The 24375-nt window shown below is 49.5% G+C and overlaps 1 protein-coding gene across 3 annotated transcripts in view; it reads left to right on the top strand.

Annotated features, from left to right (window-relative positions):
• LOC144948399 (endophilin-B1-like) overlaps positions 1-22260 on the top strand; it is a 30246-nt gene extending 7986 nt beyond the window's left edge. Inside the window, exons 2-11 of one of the 3 annotated variants that reach the window (XM_078877822.1) lie at positions 6347-6488; positions 9725-9853; positions 10433-10566; positions 12203-12295; positions 13680-13742; positions 17114-17137; positions 17421-17510; positions 18444-18544; positions 18857-19088; positions 20480-22260. In XM_078877822.1, coding sequence (XP_078733948.1) covers positions 6347-6488; positions 9725-9853; positions 10433-10566; positions 12203-12295; positions 13680-13742; positions 17114-17137; positions 17421-17510; positions 18444-18544; positions 18857-19088; positions 20480-20587 — 1116 coding nt within the window. In that variant the 3' untranslated portion in view covers positions 20588-22260. The remainder of the gene's footprint in view (positions 1-6346; positions 6489-9724; positions 9854-10432; positions 10567-12202; positions 12296-13679; positions 13743-17113; positions 17138-17420; positions 17511-18443; positions 18545-18856; positions 19089-20479) is intronic. The other 2 variants (XM_078877823.1, XM_078877824.1) reach the window with 2 other exon arrangements.
• Positions 22261-24375: the final 2115 nt, after the last annotated feature.

The following is a 24375-nucleotide window of genomic DNA, read 5'->3' as shown; positions in this document are numbered from 1 at the left end:
CACACAGCTCATTTGAAGGGAGGCTGTGTTACGCCCAGTTTACAAACTGCTGCCAACAATTTCAGCAATGACACACGCACACGCTCGCAAGGTTTCCATTTGTTGGTCTTGGTAACTCGGTTTATTCCAACCAGAATATATCCCTACAAGTTCCTTGGCTTTACCGTTTCACAACATGGAATGGTTTCTCTCGATCGGATGCCTCGAGCGTTGTGTGCTGTGTGATGTACGCGTTGCTTTCACAGCTGCGTCATTAAAGCTGTAATTGGATGGGATCCATTGAAAATGAAAGCTTGTTCACAGTTTCATTTCATACGTTGCCTTTCACGAACAATGTTATGATCAAAATTTGTTTTATTTTGGATTGGATCGTGTAAGTATACTGTGCTTTTTTTTACGAGAACCCTCCATACAGAAGTGTACCTTGCCTTTTAACATTCCGCCAGTTTTACTGAAAAACCAAATCAAGTGGCACATTCGACCATATAACAACTTGATTTGATTGGCTCTGTCGAGTCGAGGGTTATAGTAAAACATTAGTATTATACTTACACAGTCTAACCACAAATAATCTAATTACGAATTATTCACGGTTTACACGGACGTATATTACACATTTTCTCATCCTGTTTGTTTTATCTGCATTAACGGAACTTAATTCGTATAAAAAAAAGTTAACGGAGAGCTGGTAAAATTGACCTACTCTCGAAAATCAAATCGCGTTTCTTGCGCGTTGGCGGACGTCACGCTCTTCCCAGAGGGTGTGTACGCTCATCTGCTAATGGCCCAGCTGCGACGCTGTGTGATCCGCCGTCAAAACCGTGAGCCCTGAATGATCTGAGCCGGGAGGGACCTCCACCCAGCACATTGTGCCTGGGGGTAGCTTCGCAGCCTCAGCGCTCGCTCAGAACCAAGTCCGTGCGCGGTTCTATTCTGGCCACAAACCATAAGACGATGGTGTGGTGGCATCGCCGGAACTTTTCCACGATTGGTTCTATCGATCTTGAGATTGTAAAGTCAACAATAGTTTGTGCATAATATTAATTCATCGATTAATTGAGTAGCATTGTCCCTTTGCTCATGGTACATGACCACATTTTTACGTAAGGAATCGGTTATGTTTAGTTCTTAAAATTACGTAAAATTTTAACTTGAGGCTAATGGACTGAGCAAGACACAACAAAAGCAGGTGAAAATTCTCAAGATGGAATTGTTACTCCGAATCGTGAAAATTCAGCACATCAAGGAGGGCATGATTGTTTTACATGCTTAATTTATCTAAGAGGTAGAACGATTCACCCTCCAAGTAATTTGACACATTTTCATGATTATTATAGTCAATTGATATATGTATATTTTAATTTCGGAATGTAGCAGCCACTAGTGGCTTCACGGTTGACATGAACCCAATATATATTGAACATACAATTTTAAATACGTCACTTCATGTGTCATGAGCTTAGAGAAGGATACCCCACCACCATTCAGATTTAATTTGTCACTGATGTGAGCCATGGCCTTTAATCCCACTCAGACCGATGTGTTCATAGCGCAGCGCGATAACAACTGTGCCACCACTTCCCCCACAAGTAATCTCTGAGTATTATTAAACAAGAGCGATTGCTTGTACAGACGACATTTGCCTGTGAGTATACTGTGTAAGCATGAGGTTGAAATAATTGAATATATTTAGGTATTTTCAAAATATATTTTTCATCGAGTTCGGCATTCTGTGGGCCAGTGTGTCAAACTTTGGATGAGTTTCTCTTGACAAGCAGTCCATTGACATCAACTTCAAATACCACATCACAAACATTGCATTATGCAGGCATTACCCCTTGCCCTGAACCATCGCCTCCTGCCTTGAGTCACGATGCTCCTGGGTGGTGTTCATGGCAACAGAGAGCGCTGTCGACGGACAGATGCTGTCTCGCTTTGAGAACGCATCATTCAGTGGCCTTCCTACAGTAAGGATCTTCCATTAGGCAGTGCCACAAATTAAACAACCCCACCGCTAACATTTCGGAATCGCCATAATGTGGCATATGCGGTGTCGTTTTGACTTATTTCGGCCCTTTGAGACATGAGTGGAAGACGCCTTAAAAATAAATGTAAATTATGATTATTTTAGTGCCGCTCGTGGGGTTGTTTTTTCTTACCATACTTTACACTGCTCAAGATTGGTTCAGATATCACTTGCCACTGATGTTAGCCGTGGCCTGGAATCAATCTCAGGCCACTGTGCTACCCACTGCACCACTAGCATCTCACCTCAGCAAAAAACACATGGCTCATTTATGGGAAAAGTCAGTGGTTTGGCACGTACATGAACATTAATTTTCCATCACCATCCCAGCATTGATGAAACAGTCAGTCCATCTGAGTGTCTGATATCGTGGTATTGTATGAGCTTTTCTCTCTAATCAAGAAAGGTGGACACGTTATTTATATCTGAATTATACTGTACTCATTCATTCACATTATGCAAATATAAAGCCATGTCATGATTAAACTAATGATTACCCATATGTTTAATGTGTCTTAAATGTTCCTCGGAAATCGTAGAACTGACCAATATTGGAGATGTATGTATGTTGAACTTCTTTTGCACCATACGTAGCCACTCGTGCTAATCGGAGGTGCGGGGCAAGATGAGGCAGTCGCACATGAAGAGACCTAGTGCCAGGCATGATCTTATACTGTGTCAGAGGCACTGATCTGATTAGAATTAGTTCTAAAGTGCATTGAGCTGATGGTCTGAGTCTGATCACTAAATGTACACGTACAACCCATACGTTTTTTGCCTTTCATCACAATTGTGCTATTGACGTCATTTTATGAGACGAAAAATTAATTTTGATCGATCACAAAGCAGTGCATCCCTTCATGTCAGAGCGGATAACTTAGTACTAGCTCTGAGAACCCTTCAAGTGACATCTGATCCACACACTTTAGGGGGCAGCACTTTCCTACCTGCTCTGCCATCAAGAGTAATGTTCAACGCATAGCAGGCAAAGCAGTAGTCACAGAGGCTGGAATTAACCTAACTTAAGTGCATAACTAAATTAAACGTGGGGTTTTTTGTGTGCAGTCATTGGTGTGACTGAACTGAGACTCCCAGCTCTCTACACTTGAGGACCCGGGTTAATCGCAGATTGGAGTCTGGATTTGAACTGAGGATCTCGGCCGTGCCAGCTCGGCGCTCTGAGCTCCAAACTGTGGTGATTCTTAAACCCGGCAGTCACCGTGTTTCCTGGTGGCTTGGCACCGGGTTTTTGCAGACCGCCGTTTGCAATCGAGACGGAGGCTGCTGCTGCTCCCCGGTGGACGTTGTGTAAACAGCGCAGCCCCGCTCACTGAGATGGGGTGGCTGTCGTTCTGCGACACATTTTATGAAACGCTTACCGCTAAACAAAGGCTCCGTCAACAGGAAGCTGGGTCCCCATTTTCGTCGTCTGGTTTTGTACTGTAGTGCCGTTTTAGCGTCGTTGATGCTTTTTTTATTTTAACCCAAAACCAGGCGTGTATCGTCGGCGAGGGTTGGCGCTTAATGAAATATATATCCCAGCCGCCTGGCGTCATGTGCCGCATGAGTCACCGCAAGCGAAGATCCGCTTCGAGCGAGGTATTGGACGCCCGTTTCAAGCCTCGGCGCCCTGTCCCAGTTGAAATCAGAATCTTTATTTAGACTGGAGGAGGAATCCGATGAAATATTAAGATATTTTTGACAGATGTCCAGGAGGGGCGGGTTCAGAACGTTACAACAGCAAACGATACAAACACACGCTAGGAGCGCAAAGTATAACAAAGGTAAACAAATTACTTAAATATAAACTAGTTGTTTTTTATAATCAGGTAAAGCCCACTGAGCGACCTGGCCACAAATAAGTGGCTTATCACCTGGAAATTTATAGCAGCAAAATTATCAGCGCAGAAGCTTAAGATAACCATTTCGTGTCTGAACGACAGTCACTATCTTGCAATTATGCATGTATACCATGCAGATGATGGAGCGGTGGTACGGTGGTTATCACACTTTGCAACCAACCATGGCTGACATCAGTGGCAAGTGATATCAGAACTGGTCCTGCCCTCCTTTCTCTTTCACCAACCTGCACTGACTGGTGAAGTGCAGTAAAATGAATCCCGCATGACTGATGATGTAAGGCCTTCATCCAATGGTGGATTGGGAATGTCTGGAATCTATTATTTTACAACACTGCAGCCACGTTCGCAGATATGTTCAAGTACTTTGGATGTTTATTGGCAAACGTAATGCGTATGGAATTATACTGTACTCACTTGAGTGTATTGTCAAGTACTGTACTGTGTGCAAATGTTAGGCCGATAATGATTCTCCCCCATTCTATTCAGTGAGTTGTCCTGGCCTTATTTTATTCAAATAATTTTTTTATCGTGAATATAGGAGCGTCTATTGGCAGCTGCAAAAAACACACAGACCTATTACCTATAGGGTATGCAAATAATTGTAAATGTACAGCTTTTTGTGAATTCATTGCTGGATGAAGTTGTCGGTAACGGGGTTTTTGACCATACCTTGCCATGCTGGTCAGTGTAAGTTGGTGAAGGTTGGACCCAGGACAGGTTTAGATATCGCTCTTCACTGGTGTTAGCCATGGTTTGGAATTGAACTCAGGAAACTGGTACGTAGCAGTTTGCAAACCACTGCACCACCGCTCCACCCACAATGGGTATACAAAGCTGTTGATTTTGAAACCAATGATTTGCATGTATATCGTTCATATACATATTGGCAAGTGTGTAAACGTTTGCTGTGCACAATAATAATATAGTGCTCAATGACTGGTAATATTAATACTGCTTCAGTCAGCATTAACCTCATCCTCATGGATCAGTCGGTTGTGGTTTAAGCCCATCTACTCTGATATATTCTGAATCCAAGTCTCCCTTGGCTGCCATCTCTCTATTCATCGTAATGGTGCCTTGTTGGTTAGCTGGGTAGTTTGTGAGATCTATTGGCATGCCCAACAAAGAATTGCACATGTCCTTGTTTAACGTTGGCTAGAAATCTGTATTTCTTTACGAACTTGGTAGTAATTGTGCACCATGCACATTCATTAGGGAGGTGTGCTGTTCGTGAGGTGGTCTTTCCCCCCCTCTCTACCTGAGTAACTTACCCCAGCCACACAAACTTGCTTGTCCCCTTCCCTCTGCCAACTCTGACCATCTCCGCACCCCTCACCCGCTCCTCGCCAACGTCGGTGACTGCTCCATCAGTCGCTACCCCCCCCCTCGCTCTCTGGAATTCACTCCCCTCTCATCTTCGGCTCTCCTCACTAGCCCTCTTCAAATCTCTACTACAAACGTTTATCTTTGGCTGACCGTGCTTTCCACCGTCTCTAGTTTAAGTTTCGTTTTCTTTCCATTCCTTTCCCCCACTCGGTATCCAATTCGTACACTTCCCGTTGTGCAGCACTTTGAGAAGTTTGGTATTTGTGATTCGGCGCCTTCTCGGTGAGCGTTGTTGTTGCTGTGGCAGGGTGGCCCAAACGTCAGCACGCCGAGCTGGCGCTGCTGACGAACCTTGCTTCGAATGTACGCAGCTGCCTATAATTGGGGCGCCATGGTGGTGAGGTGTTAACTACCTCACCCGGTATACAGGAGTTCGTGGGTTCGATCCCGACCCTGATGCATGTATGTTTGGAGTTTGCATGTTCTCCCCGTGATCATGTGGATTTTTCTCCGGGTCCTCCGGTTTTTCCCTCCCCATTTAGAAACATGCGTTTAGAGTATTTGGCTGCTTTAAATTTCTACCTAATAAGCCACTTTGTTGAGCTGTAATTTGTGGCCAGGTCGCTTCTGAAAAAGAGCTGTAAAGCTCAGTGGGCCTTACCTGATAAAATACAAATAGTTTAGCTCCTGATAATTACACTGGGTCCTCAAGTGAAGTGAGTTAATGATTTCAGCCCAGTCACCAAAGGCTGCACAACACTTATTGTTAAATATGGTAATGTACTTAATTTGTAAAAATTCCAGCTCTAATTATTAAAATTTCAGTTTGACTGCCATGCGATGAACCGTACTCTCATGCCGAATGTGCGCGAATGTGCTGTGCTCAACTGTGTCTCCCAGAGGTTCTTTGAGGGAATCTCGGAGGTAGCTCTGTGATGTCTGCTTCTGTATTCTGTTGTCTAACGCAAAGGGTCGCTCGCACTGCTCTGCTAAGAGATCCAACTGGATACATGACGCCGGCAGCACAATCAGGTTAAAATGCAGCAAATGACAAATAATACAAATTCAAATGTCCTGTCCACATCTGTGCTAATCGCTTTATCCTTTTTACCTCCGCCCCTTGCGCTTCCAGTTCACGGAAGAGAAGCTGGGCCAGGCGGAACGCACGGAGCTCGATGCCCACTTTGAGAATCTGCTGGGCCGTGCGGAGATGACCCGGCACTGGACGGACAAGATAATGCGCCAGGCGGAGACCCTGCTCCAGCCCAACCCCAGTGAGTAGGGGCCGTGCGCGTCTCTCGCCCTCTCATGAGGTGGACAAAACGGAGATCGGTCTCAAGCACAGTGGTTAGCTTGGTCAACGTAGTTGACCCTCTATTTAAGACTGGAACAGGTGGATTTCTCCACAAGTCTGGGTGTCACCTGATGAAGCTAGTTGTAATTGCTGACAATATGTTATACTCGAATTGTAAATGTTGTGGTTTTACTCTCCATCACACCAGTGTGCTGCTGTACCACTAACGAATTGTTTTGTTTACGTGACAAACCTTACTGATTGGCTGTTGGGTGGTGTCAGGTTTATCGACGCATTTATATTTACACAATCTAACCCATAAAACCTCTTATGAATTATATTGGTTGCGTAAGCCAACTTGTTAAACTTAGTTCACTCCCGTGTGTGCGTGTGTATATGTATGTTGAACTTTTTTCGCGGTGTACGTAGCCAACCGTGCTAATCGGAGGTGCGGGGGGAGGACAACAAACTAAATGCAAAAGCGGTTATTTAAGAGATGAGTTGTTGATACTCTTAGTTCTTTCGGTAAAGTCACGTAGGTAAAAAATGAATGTATATTGTCTCGGCCAGTGGTTCCCAACCTTTCTTTTGTGAAAATAATTGTGGTTCCAAGAAATTTGCGGACCATTTCGCAGAGTTTTTCCAACCATTAGTCAAAACGGCATTGTTTTTTAAAGTTGTGTGTTGGTCTGAAAACACTTTGTTACTCATCTCAAAAGCCCCCTTTGTTCTGGCACCTCAACACGTAGGGCGTGGGAGGCGCAGGATAAATAATAAATGATGACGACGAAGATGATGACCCATGTCCTCGTCACCGACGCGTTCTAGAGAGGTCAAGGGGTCATCGCGGATGATGCCGTTAACCCTTTCCCTGCAAGTTGCAGGGTGGCGTCCCATTTTAGCGATGTCAAGGGGTCATCGCGGATGATGCCGTTAACCCTTTCCCTGCAAGTTGCAGGGTGGCGTCCCGTGCACCGCTGAATCTCGGAATGCGCAAGCAGCTTGGCGTTCATTGTGGAGAGGCGTAGCAGCGCCGTTGTTTTTGAAGACAATGTGCTCACCGCAGAGAACCGTAGCTACACGACCGCACTATTATAGCTGGGGCCAGACTGTGGGAGCCGTGGTACTCTGACAACCTTCTTAGCTTATTTCAGTTTGTCTTCCGGTTCCGTTCCAGTGACGTACACGTATGTCACGACGTACAACGTATGTCACGACGTACACGTATGTCATCGGAATAGAATCGGAAGAAAAACTGATGACGTACATGCACATCATGGGAAAGGGTTAATATGGTGGAGATTTATCGAGCATCTGAGAATGCCTTTCGCCATCAACTTCCTTGTGCCCGCACAGCTGCGTTGCGGAGTCCACACCCCGTCTCGTTACGCCTTTGTCTTGATCGCTGACCTTGGTGCCATTCCATTGCCTCACTCTCACTTTTTTATCGATTGCATATATTTTTTTAAATCTCTATAGTTTTACAGGGCGATCCACGCCTCGTTTTCCCACAAGCTTGTGGGACCAAGTAAAGAAACTGCGGGAAATTCTACATTTATCGCAGCGGCATGGAGTCACTATAATACGGTATTAGGAAGCCACTGGAGCTATGCACGTTTAAATATAGATGGAAAACTCATTACTCTAAATCTGCTTTTTATATTTAGTTTGTTGTTCTTCCCCCTCACCTCCGACTAGCACGGTTGGCTACGTACGGTGCAGTGTGCTGACCATCTTCTCGTGCGGGGATGTGAAGTTGTGACCACATTTCTTACGTCCCAACACCTCTGTACACCCAGCATGTGGTGGAGTAAAGTGGAGGTACTGCCACCGTTTCCAACACATTTGATCAGGATGGAAGAAAGACCAAATCCTCTCCCTAGTGGAGGCCTTTCCGCCAGCAGTGGTGCGATGGAGTAATTGCAGGGATGTGCCGATTATCGCTGAAAGCTCATGTTGGACAGAGGGCACACGGCCGAAATGCACGTACAAGATGAGAGCTCTTTTGCTTTTTGGGGGTCCAACCTCCTGTATAGGAATAAATGTCAGTGTGTCAAGACATTTATTTGCTTAATTGATTTCGACTCTGTCATGCGTGTGACTGTACGGTGCCATTTTGGTCGAGGCCTGAAGGGTTCTACTCAGGAGGGATCTTTGTGCTGATACTTTCACGATGGCTGAGCATGTGACCGAGCCGTTTTGACGAGGCAATTTTAACCCCACTTAAAATTTCCCATTTTAAGCAGCGCATATCGCATGCATTAAAACCCGGTTGTAAATGTCTTGTACGAAGGAAAGTGTGGTCACACTGTCCCTGTGTCGACACAGCATGGGGGGTCCCTCATCCAGCAGCGGATTGATAAACGGACCTAAATTATTGTCATCATTGGGTGAGCGTACGTAAGAATCTGATTAATTGCATACCGAGTTGCCGTTCCTTTAATGTCCACACAAGCATGATACCCCCACATGCATAATACAGTACACACACTTGAATAATACATCCGCACAGTATGTACGCACACACATAAAACCACTGCAAGAACAAAAGGCATTGTCAGTGGACTGCCGTGAGAGAAACCCGATCGCCTCTTGACCTTCTGACCCAGATACTGTGATAACTGATTAAGAGAAGACAACTTCTCAGGTTTGATTTGCTCTCTGGTTCGGTCTTGAGCCTCTGAGAAGGAAATTGTCTTATTTGTGACGACCACACTCCAGACATTACAAGCACCACTGATCAGATATTGACAATGTTTTTTTTTCTTCCAGGAACTAATCTGTCTGCAGTTCGTATTGCAGGGCGAACAGTGACACGGACGTGCGGAGGTTATGGGTTGAGAGGGTCTGATTGTGTTGGGCACCACGGTGGCGTTGTTAACTACCTCGCCTGGTATACAGGAAGTCGTAGGTTCGATCCTGACCCTGATGCTTGTATGTTTGGAGTTTGCATGTTCTCCCCACGGTCGCATGGATTTTTCTCCGGATCCTCCGGTTTTTCAACATGTGTTTTGCGTATTTGGCAACTATAAATTTCCACTTGATAAGCCACTTCGTTGAGCTATCATTTGTGGTCCGGTCGCTTCTGAAAAAGAGCTACACAGCTCAGTGAGCCTTACCTGGTAAAATTAAAAAAGTTTAGTTTATTGCGATGGCTGCTCACGTCCCCTCCCTCTCCCCCCCCACCTCCCTCTCCCCCCCACCTCCCTCTCCCAGATGCGAGAATAGAAGACTACTTCTTTGAGAAGCTGGAAGGGAAGGCTCCCCTTCGGGCCACCAACTCGGAGTATCTCGGCCAGTACATGATTGAGGCCGGGCAAGAGTTTGGACCGGGCACTGCCTATGGTAGGGTTCGTGTGTACAGCCCAGGATAGCACAACATCGCACGCTACTCGGGGATGTGTTCTTGGTCGCCGCACGGCTCTGGGCGTGGCCTCTAACGTGGCTCAGCTCAGCCTTGAGCTGCTCGGTGGCTTTCATAGACGCGTGAGAGAGGCTCAGCCATGTTCAGAGCTGGCTCAAGCTTGGCAGGTGCAAGCGCGCTAACCGCTAACCGTTCCCCACAAAGATGAAGATCCCTGTATAGCCTTAACAGACTGTAGGGGCAAGTGCTGCTAGCGAGCACCTATGAAGGCCGGAACGATACACGAGGGGGTGGGTGGCCAGCACCACGCCCGACCACCTTTGTCTCTCTAGTGGTGATGTTTACACACCACACCAGGTATTCATTTCAGGCTGAGTCGACCTAGGGGAGGCCCAGGACCGGTTCAGATGATCGTCACTGGTGTTGGCCGTGAGCGGGAATCGAACCCGGGTCGCTAGGTTCGTAGCGCAGCGCGCTAACCGCTACACTACCGCCTCCCCACATACACACATGCACACACACAAATATGGTGGGCGTGTGCGCATGTGTGCCGGTGCCAGGCTGCGCCCTCATCAAGTGCGGCACCACACAGAAGGACTTGGGCATCTCGGAGAAGGATTTTATCCAGACGACGGCCAATGGCTTCCTCACGCCCCTGCGCAACTTCTTGGACGGCGACTTCAGGACGATCGCTGTGAGGCTCCACACTCGCCCGGGACGCTCCGACCCGATAGCTTCGCTCGCTCATTCACTCGCTCCCTCGCTCGCCTGCTCGCTCGCTCCCCCAACCAACCTTCCCTGTGGCCACACCTTGACAGTCAAAACATTGAGTCGGGCGCGGTGCACAAAAATAGACGGTTTTGTTTTTCTTCAACGGGCCAGTTCCGCAAATGATGTGACCTTACCGTGAATATTTCACAATCCCAACAATCCACACGAAGTGTCATTTTGAAGGTATTTCCATTTTTAGTAATGTACAGCTCTTCACTCCACTGATGGTCGTGTCGTGTCACTCGTGGGGGTTTGTTGACCATACTTCACTGCACTGCTCAGGAGCTCAGGATCGGTTTCTGTTATCACTCGCAATTAAATTTAGCCGTGCCTTGAAATCACACTAAGGTCACTGCGCTAACCACTGCACCACCGCTTCCCACCGCAGTAAAAAAAACACATGGCTTATATATGGAATTCAACAGTGGTTTGACATGTATAAATGTTGTGGATTTGCTCCTCAACACACTGGTGTGCTGTACCAGTAACGAATTGGCACATTCTGTTTGTGACATAAACAGAACGTGCCAAACCTTACTAATTGGTTGTGGCAGGTGGTGGCGGGTTTAACGACACATTTATATTTACGTGAGCTAACCCAAAAAAACTGTATTATGGATGTATATGAAAATTTATTGCACAGTCACATTTCGGCGTGGATGAGAAAGTCAGTCCATCGGAGTGCGCTCGACTTGACTGCGGTACTTTATGGCTATTCTCCCGCATGAATTCCTCCTCACTGATTCACAGATGACACCCAAATATAAAGGAAATTGAAAATTACTCCAACGATTTACTAAACGTTTAAAACGTCTGATATGTACGTCCAGAATTGTACAACTGTGCCCCCATGCACACAGTTGTACACATGTTGAATCGAATCTGCGTCATAGTTTTCTCTCGAGATAATGGAAAGGTTTTTTTGGTACTGTTCAAAATATAATAATAATAAAGTAATAATTTCAACTTGTAAACCGTGCAATATTCGCTCACTCTCATAGAGAGAGAGAATGACGCGGAGGCACGAGGAGGAACCGCAGGCAAGCAGGAAGGCAGCAGCCACGCGATGAGCTGGCGCTACCAACAATAATGTATTATTCTCATGTTTGAGTGTAGATGTCCGTACTTAATAACAATGGTAGATTCTGGTGTACAGATGGGACTTGTATGCTCTCTGACGTTAACGTTATTTGTTTAAATAACCAACTGTTTGCTAATTTTCGATGCATATATTAGTGGCTGGGTGAATAGTTATGTTCGACTGTTTGACAAAGGGAACACAAGTAATGCGCAGGTAGAGTGGACAGGTCTTGATGAAGATGCGGTTCTGTCATGCAATATGACACTGCCATTACAATCTTTTAATGGTTTATTCTTTGGTTTAAAATGTTATCTGTTATCGTTATGAATACATGTGGGGTCACCCCAAATCTAGTGTTTGCAAAACTCGACCAAGAACTCTGAGTGAATGACCAAGATAATGATGGTGGTCGTGTTGACGTTGCGAAGAACTATGGTGGCGGTGGTGGTGTGGGCTTCCTGCTGTCTCTTGCATGCAGAAGGAGAAGAAAATTCTGGAAAACAAGCGCCTGGACCTGGACGCATGTAAGTCCCGGCTGAAGAAAGCTCGCAGCGCTGAGGCCAAGGCTGCGGTGAGTGCCACGCGCGCATCCACAAAGTTAACAGCGCACGCGCTTGTGCGTGCGTACGCTCGCTCGCACCCACGTTTCACCCATGCCCCCGTCCGTGGAGGCGTTACTTTTGTGACGAACGTGCTTGCGCGTTGTTTTTGATCCATTCAGTCGGAGCGTAATCGCTGTGCGTGTGAATCTGCTCACCGACATGAGCGCCGGGGAAGAGTGAGGCTGGCTGGGCACGCGCGTGTTTTTGTGGCACTGACCTCGGCTACTGCCTTGCATGTCACGCCGTCCTCAATAGGTGCTCGCAAACAATGCGGACTCCAATTATATAACTCGACTGAGAGATTCATCGTGTGTACGTGTGAGCGGTAAGTGTAGCGGTTAGCGCGATGCGCTATAATCCCGGCGACCCGAGTTCGATTCCAGCTCATGGCCAACACCAGTGACGATTCAACTTCAAATGAGTACCTGGTGCGGTGTGTAAAAACATCACCACTGGGGAGACAAATGCGCCCAGGCGTGGTGCTGTCCACCCACCCCCTCGTGTGCCGTTCTGGCCTTCATAGGTGCTCGCTACCAGCACTCGCCCCAACAATTTGTTCAGGTTACCAGCAGCAGGGGGTTCGCAGCTACACATGACGGTGATCATCAACATTCACACATGGGGTTCGGCGCCTCCTTTATGGCTCATCGGCCAAAAGCTCATTCCTGGAGCAATGTGTGGACAAATCCGAGTGCTGTGGACATGACGATGTCGCGTGGAATGTTGTGGTCATTCCCACAGCTGGCAGCACGACCATGCGTACGAGCAGCGCCCTAGACAGGGTTTTGGGTCTGAGTCATTTCCCTCATATTTGGACAGTGACAGTTATTTTAATCTGGTAAAATGCAATACAACCTTGTATTCATGAGTAATGTTGAAATTCCGAAAGAACCGAGAACTACGTTATTGCACTTTAGTGGTACACATTCACCATCATCCCCTCTCACGGGCCCCAAAGATCACATGACCGCTCCTTCACCGCACATGCGTCCGCTTTATTCCGTCATGTGAGCTCAAGCCGCATAGAAAAATCGCCGTGCGTATTTCTTGCATGGTAAATAAAAATGTCATCCGCAGTTCACATTTTTAAGTCTTACAACGGCCAGCAGTACGCAGCTTCTTTGGAGCCACTGCAAAAAAACGGGCGCTCTCCAGTGCCGCGTGTGCGCATTGGCACTCAACGCTGCGTGGCCACAAACTTGCCGCGTGTACTTTTCTCATCGCCCGCTGTGTCTCCCATCTCCTCCTCCTCCTCGTTCCCTCTCTTCGGCCGCTGACTCTTGCGGCTCCGCGTGAACGTGCGTACGCCCCGTAACCCCCCTGCGGAACCCGCTTCTGGGACCACCTCCGCAGACCGAGCCGGATTTCAACGAGACCCGCCCGCGAAATTACGTGCTGTCGGCCAGTGCGGCGGGGGTAAGGCGGCGGACGCTTTGCCGATCTGCCGATCTGCCGGCCGCTCCCTGGGCCAGGAAGCTGATGCCAGGTTTTCATGACCGCTGGGGGAAGAGTGCTGGCAGCCTTACTAGGGCGGACACGATACCCGAGCCCTCGATTCCACCGTATTAAACATTACCGCACGGGGGCCGTGCCGAGGCTGGCTCAGGAGGCGTGCGTGGCTCAGGAGGTACCTTGTTGTTTTTTTTCCACTACAGATCCCAAGCCGTGTCATTGACGTCACATTCAATTGACGAGTTGAGTCGTGCGCGTGACTATGTCGCTGGTCCAGCTTTAACCTGAGCCAGAGCCAGAATCAGATGTTTTGTGAGACCAGAGTGTTTCATGGTTCAGAAAAATCTTACCTCAGAAATAACCAGTTGAAATACATCCATATTATGGGGGCCTTGCGTTAGATCGGCTTTGATGTGTCAGTGGAAAAGTGGTAAAAGTGGGCACGGTTCCAAGACTTCTGAGCACCCTCCATCCCGTGCTGCGTGCACTCACCTGGCTCGACCCCGGGAGTGCGCATGCGCTCATGGGGTCAACATAGAAATGGGACACGCACGCCGTGACACGATTAACTCAGATCAGCTCCCTCGCCGAGTTGATGTTTAATATATGTGCTGGAAATTGACAAATTAGATGTTGGCGTACATTAGTCTAAACTTTCCCAATGCCTTGTTTTTAAACGTTTAAAATCAAATTTAGTTTTGAGCACTTGCTAAACTTCACCCACCAGCCAGAGAGGTGGTGGTGCGGAGCCCACGTAGCTTCGCAGCTCACAGAGTGTGGAGACACGGAACCTCGGGGCCTTGTAAGCCACTCCTGGGCCAAATGCCGGGCTCTCTTGCCAGTGGTCGTGGAAACGTAGCACAACACCTGCCTCGGGTCCGACAAAGGGGGGGCGGTTGTGTGTGTGTGGGTTTGCCTGTGGTGTAATAGTTAGTAGTGCACCGTGTTCTGTTCATCACTGCGACCTTTGATACCTGTCTGCAATGACCGTTGGCACATTATCACCTCGTGACAATTTGGGGATCTGAACCTGGTGGGACCTCTCCTAGGTTGGCTGCATCTTAACCGATTGCTTGATGTGGCCATGTGGTCAACTTTCGTTCCGGAAGTGCGTGATGCCGACCCCACGATCCATCTCGTGTGCCGTCCCATTCTTCATAAGTGCTCGCTTACAGTACATGAACTGACGTTCCTCAAGGCCAAATGGGACCTTTGTGTTATTATTTAAATGCATGCGCATTCATCTTTCCCTTAATCTTGTTGGTGCCAATTGTTGGTGTGCTCCATTCTGGGATATCCAACATGCTGTGGAAATGAATGCCAGCATTTTGATATATATGCACTGCAGATAATGGCTAATTGCTATTGACTGAACTCGGACAGTGAATTTATTACTTTCTAAAAATGAGATGAGGGTCCTGTATCGGGTGAGTCTATGCTGCTCTCTGCACCTTGACTATTCGGATGCCGTTTTTAATCGTCATGTGATGATTCGTCAATTGAAATGAACTCCCACGTTGTCAGTGACCGCGTGGCTCAGTGGTCAGAGTGCCTATGCCACTGCTGTGATTAAACTGGGTTCTCAGTTTTAGGGAGTTGATGCTGGGTCTCAGACTGGTCACGTGGTTCTTCAATTAATTTGGCTAAACCCCGGGTCTGAGAATTTAAAAGTATCGGATTGACTGTATTGCGACGAACATAGGAGCTGGCAGGGAAGGCATTCTCCTGATACGCTGTGGACTGGAGTTTCACTGGTAGGGATCTCAAGAGGGAGCTCAGTGATATCCGCTTCGGTAACATGAGGGGCGGCTCTTTGAGGGTTCTCATGGATTCATTCATCTCATGGCATGCCATCGATACCACAATTGGGATGCAATAATGAGTAAAATATCTGTTTTGAATGTATCCTATGGTCACAATAATGCAGATATCTGCACGTTTGAGAATTATGTTCGAATTGGCCACAGCTTTCCTCTAGGTCATTGGTTGGAACGAACGAGACAGAAAACACAATTTGACAGGCAGAGTCTACAAACGACAGTGTAGCGTGGCAAAAACGAATTGATTCATAACTGTAAATCATGACAGTTAATTCAATCTGGGGGGAGTTGAAGATTGATTATGTCTTGCGCGCCTAGCGTTCACGTAATAAACTAACTCTCATCTCATAAATCTGAGCAGTCGCCAATAAACTAGCCAAAAAGTAACTGCAGCTCATATATATAATATACATTGCCACACATACACAGCCTCCAGCATGGTAGGGAAGATGTTGCAGTGGATCACCGCATCTCTCCCTGCCTTGGCCTGCGAGTGCACGAGCGTCTGCCGGGCTTCCCCTCCCCTCGCCACGTCCTCTGTGGTGCAAACGCGACCGCGATGTTGGCACCACGGGCCTGCGTCCCGTGTGTGTGTCTCATTCCGTGGCAGAGCCCACGGTGGCAGAGTCTAAATTCGCCATACGCCACGACTCTGGTGAAATGGAATTCCCTGGGCGGAGAGGCGATGGCGTAAAAACTTTAAAAAAGAGATTTTGGTTTTCCGTGCGTGAATCTGTTAGTCCACACTTTGTCCAGAGTCTCGTGTGGCCATGCACGCCACAAATATTAATAAAGAACGCCACGTGACTTGCTGGTGCTTTATAATTGAAGAGATTATAAGAACATAATTATCACCTCCAAACTCAATGGCCAATGACCAAATCAAAAGCTAAGCGGAATTGAGCCTGGATATTGCTCGGATGGGCGACCACCGTGCATGGCAGGTGTCATCGGCTATACGACGTTGTGGCCGGGCTACCGTGTGGGCAGCTGAGGACCATATAGAGCAGCATTATTGTTGTAATATACCATGCTTCTGCTTCTTTGCTCCCCGTCTTCAGTAACCCTCACTGACCGGCATAGTGGAAGTATTGTGGGGCGCCACGGTGGCGAGATGTTAACTACCTCACCTGGTATACACGTGGTCGTGTGTTCGATCCCGACCGTAATGCTTGTATATTTGGAGTTTGCGGTGTCTCCCTCCCTGTGGTCGCTTGGATTTTTCTTCGGGTTCTCCGGCTTTTCCCTCCACATTTAAAATCAACGTCTGTTTCGAGCATTTGGCTGCTATACATTTCCACGTGATAAGCCACTTCGTTGAGCTATCATTTGTGGTCAGATTGCTTCTGAGAAAGAGCTCTATATCTCAATGGGCCTTATCTGGTAAAATAAAAAGTTTAGTTTAAATTCGAGCACCAACATAACCATCCCATGCACACCTCATGAGCCCTGTGATGGCGCTTGAAGTGAAAGTGACGGCGTGTGTCTCCCTTGTTGTGCTTTACGTGACCCAAGCTCTGGGCGGACGAAGTGGCGAGAGTGAGTACCGCGCGAGCACGGATTTGCACACTTTTCGTCGTGATGGCGTTCGTCAGCCCCGTCCGCCGAGTGTCCTTCCCCTCACCCCCCGCACCTCCGATTAGCGCGGTTGGCTACGTACGCTGCGAAAGAAGTTCAACACGCACAAACACGTACATCTGTGTTTTCTCATCGGGCTCGCCGCCCTCGGCTGCCGTTGTTAATAACGCGGTCCCGCTCCCCCCCCCTCCCCCCGTGCGCATGCTGCCCGTGTGTGCTGCCCGTGCGCTCGTGTTCTTTGCAGGCCGAACAAGAGCTACGTGTGACGCAGACGGAGTTTGACCGGCAAGCAGAGATCACGCGCCTGTTGCTGGAAGGGATTGGGAGCACGCATGTGAGTGCACGCACACACGCTTAAAGAGACAATGACAAAGATCCACCATATAGCCTACATAGGCTGCTGGGGCAAGTGCCATTAACCGATTTAGGGCAGCATTAGTGGGTGGTGTTTCCAGGGCTGCCTTTGTCTCCCAGGTGCTGATGTACGTACCACACCTTGTACTCATTTAAGGCTGAGATCAGATAATCCCAACTGATGTGAACTCTGGCTGTAAACCGTATTTGGGATGCAGGGTTCACAACGCAGTGCACTAACTACGACGCCACCCCTCTGCCAGCACACACACAGACATGTACACACGGGCACGTGCACACGTCGTTACTGCTGGCCAATGCAGTGAATCCTAATGGTGAAAAACATATATTGGGCCAACACTCAACAGAATGAACAGATTAGGGCACTAATCCACTTGCTCCACTGCCATTTACTGGCCAATTTATAGCCCTGCAAGTTGGGTGTCTCGCATACGTAATCTTGGCATGGGCCATCTACCCCACATTCCAGGAGTGTACGACAGGTGATCTATGAAACGCTGCTGCTATTCAAGCTGCAGACTTGGCACTGTGCAGTTCTGGATGGCACCAGTCAACGGGTGGAGGGTACTCGGACTGTGTGTGCATGGAGTGTTGGAGCGGTTTCGTGGTGGTTAGCGCATTGTGCTGCAAACCTGCTGATTCCAGTTTGATTCCTGCTCATGAGCAACACCAGTGACGAATTTCCAAACTGGTCCTTGGCCTCCCCTATGAGTATGTGGTGCAGTGTTTGAACATCAGTACTGGGGAGACAAAATGGCCTGGTGTGGTGCTGGCCATACCACCACCTTGTGTCCCATGCCTGCCTTAATAGGTGCTCACTAACAGCACTTGCAGTCAGTCAGACTAAACAGGGATCTGTGTGTTTGCGTGTTTGTTTGCGTGTGTGTGACAGGCGAACCACCACCGTGCACTCAAAGAGTTTGTGGAGGCCCAGGCTGCATACTATGCCAAGTGTTACCAGAGCATGGTGGAGCTGCAGAAGGAGCTGGGCAGGTGAGAGGCTCTCAGTCTCTAAATCCGTGCTGTCAGTCACAATGCTGTCATCACGAAGGATGGCGTTGTGTTTCACTGATGTCCTGTCTGGAAGCCAACCAGCAAAGTTTTTTTTGTTTGTAACATAGTATGATAGGATACATCTGGCAGTAATAACCTAAACGCATTTCAAGACGCTTTGCAAAATAAAGTAGAAAATGCGGCACGAATTTGCCATGTCGAACAACGCACGGCGCAACACAACAACGCGTCGGAGACCGATGCTTTTTCCCACGTGACTTACGGAGTCCACCAACCCCTTCGTCTTCTCAGCTTCCCCACGTCCTTCGTCTCCAACAACAACCTGGCGGGGGCCGCGGGTTCCGGCGCTGCCTCGGCCGGCACCGGTGGTGGCGGCTCTGCGCCACCGGTCCCCACGCCATCCATCCTGGGGCTCCCGTCAGCCGAGGGCGCCCCCCCTCTGGTGACCGGCACGCGGCGAGCGCGCGTCCTCTACGACTACGACGCAGCCGACATGAGCGAGCTGTCCCTGCTCGCCGACGAGGTGAGCGGGCTCTCCCCAACGAGGTGAGCGGGCTCTCCCCAACGGGGTGAGCGGGCTCTCCCCAACGGGGTGAGCGGGCTCTCCCCAACGGGGTGAGCGGGCTCTCCCCAACGGGGTGAGCGGGCTCTCCCCAACGAGGTGAGCGGGCTCTCCCCAACGGGGTGAGCGGGCTCTCCCCAACGGGGTGAGCGGGCTCTCCCCAACGAGGTGAGCGGGCTCTCCCCAACGGGGTGAGCGGGCTCTCCCCAACGGGGTGAGCGGGCTCTCCCCAACGGGGTGAGCGGGCTCTCCCCAACGGGGTGAGCGGGCTCTCCCCAACGAGGTGAGCGGGCTCTCCCCAACGGGGTGAGCGGGCTCTCCCCAACGGGGTGAGCGGGCTCTCCCCAACGGGGTGAGCGGGCTCTCCCCAACGGGGTGAGCGGGCTCTCCCCAACGGGGTGAGCGGGCTCTCCCCAACGGGGTGAGCGGGCTCTCCCCAACGGGGTGAGCCGGTTCTCCCCAACGGGGTGAGCGGGCTCTCCCCAACGGGGTGAGCGGGCTCTCCCCAACGGGGTGAGCGGGCTCTCCCCAACGGGGTGAGCCGGTTCTCCCCAACGGGGTGAGCGGGCTCTCCCCAACGGGGTGAGCGGGCTCTCCCCAACGGGGTGAGCGGGCTCTCCCCAACGGGGTGAGCGGGCTCTCCCCAACGGGGTGAGCCGGTTCTCCCCAACGGGGTGAGCGGGCTCTCCCCAACGGGGTGAGCGGGCTCTCCCCAACGGGGTGAGCGGGCTCTCCCCAACGGGGTGAGCGGGCTCTCCCCAACGGGGTGAGCGGGCTCTCCCCAACGGGGTGAGCGGGCTCTCCCCAACGGGGTGAGCGGGCTCTCCCCAACGGGGTGAGCGGGCTCTCCCCAACGGGGTGAGCGGGCTCTCCCCAACGGGGTGAGCGGGCTCTCCCCAACGGGGTGAGCGGGCTCTCCCCAACGGGGTGAGCGGGCTCTCCCCAACGGGGTGAGCGGGCTCTCCCCAACGGGGTGAGCGGGCTCTCCCCAACGGGGTGAGCGGGCTCTCCCCAACGGGGTGAGCGGGCTCTCCCCAACGGGGTGAGCGGGCAGGGCGGTCGACACGTGCGTCTCAGTGCTGATGTCTGAGCTTGTGTCGCGAGGCCAGGATCTCCGAGGTGCTGGCTCAAGCATTGGCTTCTGTCCCACTTGTCACCGGCACATCCAGCTGAGCCAGCACAGGGCCCCCGCATTTCTGCGGCCTATTTGGGTTGCCGTTGGCTTCTTACCGTGCCAAGCCAGAACCGAACTGCGAAGCCCCGGCTTCTTGAACGCCGAGTCTGCCGGATCGCCTTCAGGCATCTCGAGTCTAAACATCCCTCGTGGTTTTTCTGTGGTTATCTTTCCGCAGGTGGTCACGGTGTACAGTCTGCCGGGGATGGACTCGGATTGGCTGATGGGGGAACGCGGGAACCAGAAAGGAAAAGTTCCGGTCACGTACCTTGAGCTGCTTAATTGAGAGCACACCGTGCAGGCTTGAAGGCTCCCTGGAGGTGCCTCCGCTGCCCGGGTCTCCGCTGAGCAGTCGGCTTCCTCCATACGCGCATCCCCATTTCTCTGTTCAGTTTTGTTTGTCCGTTCAAAAGAGAATGTGTTTTTTCACATGCGGCTCTTATTCATTTGGAATCTCCAAGTCGGTTCGGGTTGTTTTAGTTTCAGGCCAGAAGGTGACAAATGATTTGAAGCGAATGCCAGACTGAGATTGAACGATCGTCATTGCAACCATTTACAACAAAAAATTCCGGCTGCTTTCTTGGAATACTGAGCATAAACGTTTTGCCCATGTGCAGTGTCTGTGTGTAATTTAGAAGTCGGTCTAGGACTACGATACTTCATTTAAAAGTCTTTCATTTTTATGAACTCTCTCCTTGTTTGGGTGTATACGTTGTATTGCCATACACGTCTGGTGTCATGGGCGCCATTCATTTTCTGGACCAAGTGGACACTTTGATTTTGATGGAATGCGTTTTTAAGTCAATTTCCCCAAAAAAACCATGGAGTGTTGTGTATTGAGCAACCCTCAAGCCATGGAACTGGCACGTGTCTCTGTTGCCCTCTCAGCAGTGGCAGGGCTCCTCAGGGGAGCGGAGGGGGGTGATGAGGGCCACTACCCAGGTCACAAAGCGGTGAGCGGGGGGCGACAATAATTTGATAAAAAATTTCCAGCTTGCGTCACAAAGCGCGTGTGTAATGGGGTCGCGTTGGCACGCAAGAGGAGTCGCATTACGCGTAGCAAATGGCGACATTGCAGGAGTGTTACCAGAAAACTAAGTTCTCTTTTTAACTACGGAGCGCTATTGACATTTAAGGCCAGACCTACTCGGTGATCCGTTCCGAACGATGCCAGTCGCATCAACTGGATTCTCCTTAAATGTTTAGCAAACTAAGCCAAATTTTCTAAATACCGGGGTGTGCACGCACACACGCCTCTGAGGCTGAGTGTGCGCTTCTATTTAGTGCATTGTGTTTTTGTTTTTTCAAGTTGCGCTCCCACATTTAAAATTCAAGCGTAGACTTCAATCGTTTCCGCCTACTCCTTTCGCTGGAGTCTTGTCGTTATCTTGGTAGAGATGCTTTAAAGTACACTCCTCCGCGCGTGGGAATCTGCACCAAAGTGTTCATATTCCTCCCGCTCTACTTTACACTGTGAAGTGATTTGCAGGGTCTCCACCCCCTCCGCTCTGGCTGCAGAAACATAATAACAATAATATTATTTATTTTATAAAGCACCTGTCACATCGAAATATCTCAAAAGTGCTATACAGAAGAAGAAAACGAACTCGCAAGTGTCGATAAAATCCGATAGAAATATGGGAAAACCCGACAATAACAATAACTACACTCGCACTGCGGATAGAATGCAGACACTGATAAAAATCCAGTTGTCATAATACTCGTCGGTAAGATCCAATCAGACTACAGGAAAAGCCAATTAATAGTAGGTTTTCAAAAACATAGTCCATGTACTGCCCGTGTCTCTAGACTCTTGTTTCAGGAGAGTCCTGAATTGGGGTTGATTGGCTAATTCCATTCGAAGAACGTTTGACAACTGTGGAATGAGTATCTGGAGATACCCAATCCTTACAGGGAAATAAAGTGTAGTGCAGGCAGGTCTAAAACCTACTTGCTGTACTGCTGTCTCCTGGCCAGTGTGCGACTCTGCGCGTTTGGGAGTTTGGCGGATCTGTGTGATCAACATCCAACAAATCATCGGTGGACGTTCTGCCATTTTCAACGCTTGGTTTCTTCTTTTTGTGATTTCCGTTTCCATCGCATGCTTTTGTTTCACCTAGAAAAGTACAAAACTGTCTGGACTGAGTCTTTCAGAGGTGAATTGACTTCAGGGACCAAGGTTGCAAGCGCTGGTGTTTGAAAAAGTAATGCATTGCTACCTTTGTCAGCTAATTCCATGTTCAGGGTACTGCGGGCAGAAAGTATAAACGCTTTGGAACCTCCAGTGCTCTGCTTACTTGTTGCTATCGTCTGGCTGAACGAGGCACCGCTTTGTGAAGTTATTGCTGCTTCACGAGACGTTTGAGGGTCAGACAGTGTTTTTTTATTGAAGTTTGAAACTATTCCTTAACCAATTTAGAATGTGAAGGTCAGGCTCAGAAGTAGGTCACTACATGACTCCCAATTCAGAATTGTTGTAAATTGCTGACTCGTGTGTGTGTCAATGTACTTTTGTGTGTGTGTGTCTGCGTGCGCCATGTGAAAATGTAATAATTGAACAGCTGCTTGTTGAGATGAGTGTACAGCGTTCCCCTGTGGCTGGAGACTCTCTCACTCTGTTAGTGGTGGCAGTGGTGGTGCCAATTTTAACCCCTTCCTCACCGGACACGGCGAAACCCGTTTTGCAGTTGCTGTTGATGCATGCGGCTCCTGCAGTTTGGGCTGTGGTACTCTGTGCAGTTTGATTTCACCGTTGCTTCCAGTGTAAATATGAGAGATGTGACCTTCACAAAAGCATGATGGCCATGCTCTGTCCACTTGGCATAAAGATGACTCGTATCCTTTACCCATCGAGGCCTCGCTGAGTCTCAAGGCTTTTTTTCAGCGGGGTTGTTTGGCCAAATCCCCTGTTGAGTGTTTTTGCCTGTGGCAGGAGGCTGCAGCGCCCACACACGAGAGGCGAACGCTCGAGAACGGTTCCTGTCTGGACATGCAGAAATGTCAATGGAGCTCGTAGGTTATCACAGCCAATTCATCATCCGAGAATGGTCTTCCACGTGAGCGCACGCGCTAAACGTTTCTCTCACGCGTTAAACGTTTCTCTCACGCTTTCGCCATGCACTGCTGTGAGCGTCTTCAGGAGTTGAAGATGCCTGAAGGTGACCACCCCCAGTCGTGTGTGGTCAAAGCTTGAGAGACGAAACGCAAAAGCACGTGGCCGAGCCCGAGTCATTGAGAAATTGGCACTGCGTGGAGTGATTTAGTCGAGTTTGTTGTCCTTCCCCTGCACCTACGATGAGCAAGGTTGGCTACATCGGGTGTGAAAGAAGTTCAACATTCAGATACAAGAAGCAGCTCTTAAATTTGGTACCACTGCTGCGGAAAGTCGGGCTGTGGAGTTCGGGGAAGTGAGATGATGAGTTGCCGTCACAAGAAACGGGCCACGCTTGCTTTGGGCTACTTCCCCGGTACAGCGTGGCGCGGTGTTCTCGGGAGCGCTCGTGCCCCCTGCCGCCCCCTGCCGCCCCCGGCCCCGCGTGTGGCGTGGCTGCAACGAGGCCGCGCCACCCCATGAAGATGTCTTACGTCGCTCGCTTCCGTGCCCGTTGCCGCGACGCCACAGCGCTGCGAGCGGCCCGCCGTGCATGTTTCCAGGACATTTTGTGCAAGCGATAGTAATATAAAACTAAAAATAAACTGTGTGAATGAAAGCATTGCCGCCTTGGCTTTTGTGGCTGTTCTCGAGACGGATTCGAGCACTGCGCAGAATTCTCTGCTGCTCTGGCTCCTGTGACCGGGTTGCATAATGCGGTGAGGCAGCGCGTCCACATTTTAAATTCGAAAATTGCCCTCAACACTCAACTGGGACGACTTGGCAATAGTCGCCCACCCCTACTAGCAGACTTATGCCCCCAAGTTACTCCTGAAACAGCGGAAAGCCATGGTCTCTTGAGTCAGCGCCTTGTTAAACGAAAGAAAGTTAAAACGTCTTTGGTAAGACCGTTGGGTGCGAGGCTCTGCTGACTGGAGGAGTTCTACCAGAGGATGTTTCTTCATCTTACGACGCCGCTCCCA

The sequence above is a fragment of the Lampetra fluviatilis genome, chromosome 49, assembly GCF_964198595.1.
Source record: "Lampetra fluviatilis chromosome 49, kcLamFluv1.1, whole genome shotgun sequence".
Lineage (NCBI taxonomy): Eukaryota > Metazoa > Chordata > Hyperoartia > Petromyzontiformes > Petromyzontidae > Lampetra > Lampetra fluviatilis.
The sequence above is the reverse complement of the archived record's forward strand: the minus strand, read 5'-3'. Positions and strand labels throughout refer to the sequence as shown.